Here is a 9,260-nt window from a genome sequence, read left to right as displayed (position 1 = left end):
GCCTGCCCCACCCCCCCAGGTTCTCACACTCACAGTGTTACTCCTTCCGCAAACCAGGCACCCCTCACCCTTGTCCACCTGCACAGGGTGCAGTTGTATTTTGACTCCTCCTCACCCCTATTACACCTTATTTGCTAGCCAATGTTTTTAAAATGTATTTTTCAAGAACTTGGCTCGACCATCAACTCCTCCAGGGAGCCTTCCATGATTGCCTTACTCAGCCCATCCTTCCACAGTGTGGTTTAGGTTCCCAGGTCTTATTCTCCCAGCGCTGTCGTGGGCTGACTCCCTACCCAGCTGACCTCTTTAAAAATGGGAACTGTGTGGAGAAATCTTTTCTCACAGTATTTTTTTCTCTTGTGCTTTGCTCTCTAACCTTTATTTTGACTTTTTTCATATCTTTTACCAGCTGAAGTTACCACCTTTCTACAGACTTCCTTTTTCTTTGCATCCCTTCATGTCCGGTCCGTTCCTATTGGCTGTGCTTGTTTTCTGGAACTCACCCATGGCTTCTCCTGAATTCCACTTCACACACACACACACACACACACACACACACACACACACACGCACATGTTTCATTTTCCAAGTCCTTGAGTAAGAAAACTAGGGGGAGAATAAAGGAAGGCATGCATTGCCAAGTTCTCTTTTACTCCTCCTTGGAATATTACTCTAGAATTCCTTTTCTCATAAAAACACAAGTTGATAGAAAACATCAGTGCCTGTGGTGATTTAAAAAATAAAGAAGAGAAGCAAGCTTCCTAAGTCTGTTGAAAGTAGCTTACGGAACACCATTACCCCATCGCAGAGTTGCGCGAACTGATGTCTTTTTCAGGACTGTGGCAGGCAGGTGCTCTCATCCGGGGACACTGTGTACTCTCACATATTTGTGAGGTTGCTCTTTCGTCATTGTCGTGATCATGCCTGCCCCAGTGGCTCTGGGAGGACCAGCTCAGGAGGCCTTTCGAACACATTGCAAATGGAACGTGAAAGCAAAAATGGGCCCGTTTAGATGCTCGAATCCACTTTCACCAAAAAAAAGTTCCCAATTTCCTCACCTCAACAGCAAAGCTAAGATTAGATATCCTGGGGGAAAGACTGAAGAAGGAAACAATCCTGTAAGTGAATGACCACACCCTCTTCTGTCTGATGAACCCAGAGGAGCTTCCAGAAGCTTCCAGGAGCTCCATAAACAGCACCTACAGCTGCCACCCATTCCTTCCTACTCAGAGCGAGGGTACCCGCCCATGCCCTGTGGCATTGCAGCTGAACTCCACACCTGCACGAATTGTCTGCTGCCCCCTCCCGCTTTGTCTCAGAGCGAAAAAAGACAAACCAAACCAAACTCATGCCAGTTGGGAAGCTAAGAAGCTGGGCTTCTCAGAAGAAGTCTAAAGAAACACAAAGCATTGGGACGTTGGACCCACGCTCAGCTTTTCTTTTGGAAGGTGAGGATGCTCTACCCTGCACCATCTGCCTCATGGAGTTACTCTGTAAAAGTTTCTTCCCCAAAAAGCACGCGTGGAAAAGTTCCAAAAACTCAGCTTCTTATCGCCAGTCATACCCCCAGGATCAACATACACAAGTTGTTCATACACAGATGTGAAGCCAACTTCTAGATACAAATTGAGAAATCAGGTCTGAAAAGACTGGAGACGTAATATATTTTGTAGAAGTCCCTGGCATGAGATATGTAATATGGCTAATTTTATTCGTCGTGTATTTAAGGAAAAAAAATCTTTTTAATGCTTGGCACTTCCTATAACCATTGATCTTTTAAAATCATTTTCCAATGGAAACATTTCTAACCTCTCTTTATTTACTGATCAGTGTTCCCCCGCAGTGGAAAAATGCTCTAGGAAGGTCATTCTGTAAAGGTTAGGAAGATAGGGGAATTGTAGTTTTTCACAGAACGACCTTTGTGGACCAGTTTTTGAAAAAGAATTTGCTCCGCTTTCCAAACACAGATGAGGGCCTGACCAGCCCTCGAGTTCAGCTGTGTAAACATCGAGCTCCCAGACTGCTTGGAAAGAAATATCAGAGCAAAACTTGAAACAACCAGCATAAAACCAGAATAATACAGTGATATTATTGATTGTTTCCCCATGCACTAACCTGTAACTTTCCGTCCAACAAGAAAGGAATAAGAGCAAAGATCATTTGATTTCTTCATTCCTATGCTGTGGGTCTAACGAACATTGTCGCAAGCAGTGTTTACTAGAGATATAATTTTTGACACGCTTTGACTCAGAAGCCTCTGGTTTCTGATCATCCCTGAATCTAGCAGTCTCCATTGACAACTGCATAGTATTTCATCTATATATACAAAAGCCTAAGCGACTTTTACTACCGGTTGACCGAACAACCGGTCCACCGGTTGCTGTGATGCGCACTGACCACCAGGGGCAGACACCCAACACAGGAGCTGCCCCCTGGTGGTCAGTGCACTCCCACAGCCAACCTCCTATGGCCAGCCAACCTCCCGCAGTCCCTCCCCCGGACTAGGCGAGAAGGCCCTGATCACCGGCCATGCCAAGAGACCCCACGCACGCACGAATTTGTGCACCGGGCTTCTAGCTTTGTAATAAACACCATGACATACCTACAACTTTGTACACAAGTGGGGAAAAACAGTCCTTGAGCCCTCTTTTAGCACAAACTGTAAACTTCACTGGCAAAACCACTTGTGTTGCTGACTTGATTGCTACTTCTAAATACATTCATTAATAGCTAGCTGCATTTTTAGGCCAACTGTATAAAATAATTGAGCTGAGTTGTTAATAGTAATAGGGTGTCAGTTTATTCACAGGTGTTGGGGCAAAGCTTATGAAATGTTCCACAGAGTTCAGGATTGATTTAATAATCATTTAAAATACCTACCCTTAGTTTTCCCCAGCGACTCCGTGTGTGAGAGCTCGGGCCCCTCCTGAGGAGAATGAATTGGCGGTGGCCCGTGCATGGGCGTGGGCCAAGCTCGCTGCTATCCTCTGCGCACGTGGAAAGCTAGCTGAGATGAGGGATGTGGCAGGTTTGATCCAACTTCGCACAGGAGGAAATGATTCAAAACCACTTCACAGGCTGCTCCTGAGGAATCAGCATTTCAGCTTTTTTCCTGGACACTTAGTCTACGTTTGAATTTGTCATCAGCTATTAACACTAACTTAGAGTCCAAGCTGAAATCTGTCAAAGACAGAACAATCGGAGAATGAGCCAGACTGAAGTGTGCGAGGGATCTTTTCCATCCCCATGGATGCTCTGTGTGGGAGAGCAATGGGTATGGTCATGGCTTGTTTGCTGCCTTTCTTGTTTTTAATGCCAGAAGAGGAAAGAAAAGGGCAGCATCTTTTCTGAGAATTTTATTAACTTATGTTTTAAAAACACCTTTGCTATTTGGTATATTAATCAAGTTCCAGGGTCAACCTGATGCTGCCAACAGAAATATACATGAAGCTATTGTGAAAATAATTCCTTACATTTCCCTAATATAATTATCTAATAACTTCAAAAACAGGGTAAATGTTGACATTAAAATTTTATCCTCCTTGCCCAGCTGGCGCGGCTCAGTGGTTGAGCATCTGCCTATGAACCAGGAGGTCACGGTTCAATTCCTGGTCAGGGCACATGCCCAGGTTGCAGGCTCAACCCCCAGTAGGGGGCGCGCGGGAGGCAGCCAATTAGTGATTCTCTCTCATCATTGATGTTTCTAACTCTCTCTCGCTCTCCCTTCCTCTCTGAAATCAATAAAAATACATATTTATTAAGAAAAGATGTCTTATCCTCACTGGCAAATGTTTTCCCTTTGTCCCTACAGTTTGGGTCCAAGAATCTGGAAACAGCAGCATTCTCATGAAAAAAAAAATCATTAGAATTACCTAAGTAGTTGTGATGGTGTTAGTCAATTTCTTATCTGATATATTATAAAATAAAAGTGGAACAAATTTTAATTGGACCATAGACAGTAATTTGAACTTCATGGCATTTGGTAGGGAAGAGATTAGATTGCTTGCCAAGTCCAGTCACAAAATATTGATCATTTCTTAAGAGCACAAACTTGTTCATAGACTTCAAATCTGATGGGATGAAATCTTGTCCGGTATTATCTAAAAACAGGCGGGTTATGTTCTCATCGTGTGTGTCCTATCACATCACTCTGTCTTTATCACACAGGGTTAAGCTGAGTCTGTGAGAACGCATTTTCCTCTAGGACACGCTGGGGCAGGGAGGGACTAGACCCAGCCTTGAAATTTACCTTGAGGCTTATCCAACATTCACTATTTCATTCAAAGCCTTGTATTTGCAGCAATTTAAGTAGATTTTCAGTCATGAAAGGTTATTTTATAGATTCTAGGTTTCTGCAGTTTTTTGTTGTTGTTTTTTCTAGTTACCATCTGCTTTGTTCTATTCAGAAAAGATCAGGGGCATGGTTGATTCAAATAACTATGGGTTAAATATTATGTGTGGCCCTACATCTCCCGTCAAGTGTTGGGGGAAATTTTCACTGATTTAAGTAGGTGTTATAGCTCAGTAAGGAATGGGCCTATACTTGGCAAGAAAGCAAGTATGGAAACTTCACTCACAGCCAAATGCACAAGAATAGAGTCATTGGTTAATGTAAAAGGAAATGGTTTTGACAGATTTGCACTCTTGGGGGGGGGGTGGGGACGGGGGAGGGGTTAGAAATCCACCAAAATTTGGGATTCAAGTGCATGTGTATCTTGCTGTGGGAGAATCTGACCTAAAAGTGGGAAGCAGCTTTCTGTCCATTAAACACTATTATTATCCCATCCGGTCTTTGTTTTCACCGTGGCTTCGACTCTGTTGTGAGAGCGAGAGATCCGATGTGTCCAGTCAACCCTCCTTTTCCTTTGCGCTCCCTGTTTAGACGTGGAAGTAGAGCAAAGCAGGGAAGAGAAGAAAGAATGCTACTACAACCTCAACGACGCCAGTCTCTGCGACAATGTGCTGGCCCCCAACGTCACCAAGCAAGAGTGCTGCTGCACCTCCGGGGCCGGGTGGGGTGACAACTGTGAGATCTTCCCCTGCCCGGTCTTGGGGACTGGTAAGCATTGGCTGAGAGGAGGTGTCGCCCTTGCGTTTGGTCATGTGGTGGCGGGGTGTTCCCATTCTGGTTTGAATGAGACGCTGGCATTCACTGGGAGCTGCCCGACTGGAATTCAAGTGAGGCTACCTTAGAGCGCGTTCCATTCCGAGCTGGAAAAATCACCTCAGTATTGCATTCCTAAAGTTCTTTCCATCATCGAATTTACGGTTTCAGGGAGGTTCAGTATTGTATTTGGCAGGAAGAGAATTCCATGTTACCCCATTTTTTTAAATGGAAACCAAATCTTTTTTTATCTATAACAACGACATAGCATGACCCATACCTAGCGATTACATGTTTAAGCTAAGATTTTGCTTAATGGATTCCTGTTAAAACTTTAAAATACTGGAGACCACAGTAATGGAGAAGTAAGTCATAACCCCAAGTAACAACATGAGTAGGTAAAATATGGGTGAGCTAGGAAGGTTTTATAAAAATAATTACAGGTAAGCCTCTGAAGTCATTGGTCTTATTTGCACCTAATGCATAGTTTTTGAGATTGTACTGAATTTACTTGTCTGAAGTAGATGCCAAAATTTGTTTTAAAGTTACTGAGTCCTGGGGTCAGATGGGGGTTGAGGGAGGGAGCTAAAGGGTCGGGAAGTGGGGGATAGCTGTAATATTGTCAACAATAAAAAAAATCATAATAAGATAAAATACACATTTATGGAAGATGTTGATGTTTTTCTCTTTCACCTTTTTTTCTTTGCCTCTCCTGAAATCAGCCGAATTCACGGAAATGTGTCCTAGAGGGAAGGGTTTTGTCCCCACTGGAGAATCCTCTTATGAAGCTGGTGAAAAGGACTATAAAGGTCAGAATCAAGCAGAACTGAATTTACAATGTGTGTGCATATCAGACACTCAAATAAAAGCGTGGCTGGGTTAGACAGAAGTAGAGTTCTTTTGAGCCAGGGAAACTGATTATTCGGCCACTGGAAGGAACCCCTGTGGACTCTGGGCAGCGCTGTGCGTGGCCTGGGAGTTAGAACTTCAGGCACTTAACCTTCTGAGTTCCCAGCTCTGGGACAGGAATGATGTCTCAAAAGTTGTTGCCCAACTTGTGTGTCTCAGTGGTTGAGTGTCAACCTCTGAACCAGGAGGTCATGGTTTGATTCCTGGTCAGAGCACATGCCTGGGTTTCAGGCTCGGTCTCCCGTCGGGGGCAGGCAGGAGGCAGCCGAACAATGATTCTCTCTCATCATTGATGTTTCTATCTCTCTCCCTCTCGCTTCCTCTCTGAAATCAATAAAAAATATATTTTTAAAAAAGTGTCATGAGGACTAGATGAGATAATATATGTCAAGGTGTGCCTAACGCAGAATTCTGTACTTAATAAATTTATTCTTTTATTCCAGAAGCATATTAGAAACCTCTTGTTAAGACTATAAATTTGTCATCACGTTGGTCTTACATGATCATCAGTAAAGCTAGCATTCTTGCTTTTTTAGAACTCGTCCTACTCTTGTTAGGACCTTTTACGTATGGCCACAGATTCGTAATCAGGAATGGAAAAGAAGAAAGCAAAAGTAGATGTGTTTTATATATTCAGTGCTATTCATCTATAATTCTAAATTAAATGTGCAGCCTTTTTATTTGGGTGAAATTTAAACCACATGTATGAGTATTTCCTCATTAACCACTCACTTTTGACATTTCCATGATAGAGATATTAAGTCCTTTTATAGACAAAGTGACTTTTTTCCTGTAAAATTTAATATTGAAAATTGCTACATGGATGGAAAACATTTTTTATTCATCTTTTTGGAAAAATCGTGTTTTAATAATTTGGTATAATTCAGTAGCTGGGTAAGAAATTCCATATGTGTTTTTTAAATACATCTATGTTTAGTCCAATTAAATACCAAGACTCGGTAGGTGATATGTGTTTAATGGTTTTTCAAGTTCACAAATATTAAATATGTTTTTGCCCGGATGTAGTTAAATCTCACTCTATATTGTGAGATGAAGCCCTGAATTCACCACAAAGTCATCCCCTCTTTTATAGAAAAATAAGTTCCTCCTCTCCCTATCTTTAGCAGCACTGGAAATGATTGGAAGAATATTAGGTTCAGATCTAAACAGCCATATATTTTGGACTTGGTTTTGCCATTTTCCAGCTGTTTAACTTGGACCAATTCATCTCCAGTTTTTTGTTGTTGTTCTTTTTTAGAGAGAGTGGAAGAAAGGGAGGGATGGAGATGGAGAGAAAAAGAAAGAGAGAGAAACATGGATGTGAGAGAGGCACATCCACTGGTTCCCTCCAACACTTGCCCTGACCAGGCCAGGCCAGGGATAGAACCTGCAACCCAGGTGCATGCCCTTGACAGGGAATCGAACCTGAGACCCCTTGATGTATGGGCCAATGCTCTACCACTGAGCCACACTAGCCAGGGCTGGAATCTCCAGTTTTAAAAATGAGGACTAGAGGGTATTAGCTCTAAAGTGTAAGAACTGATGGTAATAATAATAATAATAATAATAATAGAAGTAATAAGTAACACTTTTTGCGAGTACTAGTATACTGAATTCTCCACGTGGATTCTCTATCGCTTAATCCTTCCAATCCTATCAAATAGATGTTTCTATTATCTCTAATTTACCACTGAGTGTCCTGAGGACTCTAAATTCTGTGGGGGAATGGGTCTGCCAACACCCTTAGCAGCTTGTGCCTTTATTAGCTTATCGTCCCCAAGAACGAAGACTTTTATAAAATTCCATCAAACTCTTTTCAGGAGTTTTCATCGTCTCAGCTAATTAAGGGGCCGAAATATGTATTTATAGGAAGGCACATGTCTTCAAAGGCATGTCCTTTAGAGAACATTGCTGGTGCCACTGTAGAATTTCATAGACTGTTCCATCAAATACAAGGGAGCAGCCCAGAAACCATCTTCACAGATAGACCTTCCCTACTGATATTTCAGACCTTGTTCTTTAAATATCACAGACAACCCTGATTATGTTTCCACCTCTGTGAATTAGCCCCAACTTCAAGAATTTTGTGTTGCTGTGTCTTTAAGAATCTTTGGCATAGAAATGTAAAAATATCTAGCGTGAAGCTCAGGATTAGATGCTTCTTCTTGACTGAAAGACCAGAGGCAACTCCTCTGTTTGTTGCTCCATTTCTCACCCTTCCCGCCCCCTCATAGATGCGGATGAATGCCTGCTTTTTGGACAAGAAATCTGCAAAAATGGCTTCTGCTTGAACACTCAGCCTGGGTATGAATGCTACTGTAAGCAAGGGACATACTACGATCCTGTCAAATTGCAGTGCTTTGGTGAGTTTTAAGAGAATAGAGGGTGCTGTGAACATATACAGATGGAAAAAAAAAAATAAGTCATGCTGTGGAGTACAAAACCAATTTCTTTGCATCCAAATCATGTGTTGCGAAGGTGTGTAAATGTTTTATGGATCTTTTTCGTGAGCAAGGTTTAAGAAAAGAAAAAGCTTCTATATGCTGCTGTTGGACTAGATTTCAAACGAAGAGTTAATATTCAATGTGGAATTATAATTCAGGTCACTGGTTTGAGTGGAGTGTTCTTTTGGTCTGGGGAACCTCCTGCTTCATCACTCATCCCATTTTAAAATGCTGACCCTGACTTTGAAGCTTAAGCAGAAAACCATGTACACTAGGCCGGAAAACACAGCAAAAGGAAATAACTGTGCACTATCCTAAAGAGGCATTTTACCTTAAATGTCTAAGCATTTTCTGCTCCTAAATGTTTCCTTTCCTTGTGTAATGTCATCATCAGCAGGGCAACATTATTTCCCCAGTCAACACAATTTCACAGTTTTATAGTCAGACTCCTTTGGATAGTGATGCGTAGTGAATGAAATTGTGGCAGCCCCTGGAATCTGGACTTAGTTTGGGTAAGTGTATGAAACACAACCGATCACTGGTTTTTCTTTAACAGTTTTTTTTTTCTTTCAGATATGGATGAGTGTCAAGACCCCAACAGTTGCATCGATGGCCAGTGCATTAACACAGAAGGCTCTTATAACTGCTTCTGTACACATCCAATGGTCCTAGATGCTTCAGAAAAGAGATGTGTACGACCATCTGAATCACACGGTACGTTTGGATGGGGGATGCAAGTCTGTGTCCGAACAAATGTCATAAGGTTTTCTGACTAAAATGTAAGCCATTGGAAAAGAGAAAAA

The 9,260-nt window shown here is 42.2% G+C and overlaps 1 protein-coding gene across 1 annotated transcript in view; it reads left to right on the top strand.

The window, feature by feature from the left end:
• The window catches only part of LTBP1 (latent transforming growth factor beta binding protein 1), a 196,666-nt gene that overhangs the window by 166,598 nt on the left and 20,808 nt on the right, over positions 1 to 9,260 (top strand). Inside the window, exons 22-25 of the mRNA XM_006767564.2 lie at positions 4,883 to 5,059; positions 5,827 to 5,913; positions 8,248 to 8,376; positions 9,031 to 9,171. Coding sequence (XP_006767627.1) covers positions 4,883 to 5,059; positions 5,827 to 5,913; positions 8,248 to 8,376; positions 9,031 to 9,171 — 534 coding nt within the window. The remainder of the gene's footprint in view (positions 1 to 4,882; positions 5,060 to 5,826; positions 5,914 to 8,247; positions 8,377 to 9,030; positions 9,172 to 9,260) is intronic.

Source organism: Myotis davidii, unplaced genomic scaffold, assembly GCF_000327345.1.
Source record: "Myotis davidii unplaced genomic scaffold, ASM32734v1 scaffold238, whole genome shotgun sequence".
Taxonomy (NCBI): Eukaryota; Metazoa; Chordata; class Mammalia; order Chiroptera; family Vespertilionidae; genus Myotis; species Myotis davidii.
Note: the sequence above shows the minus strand (reverse complement) of the source record. Positions and strands in the feature narration are given on the sequence as shown.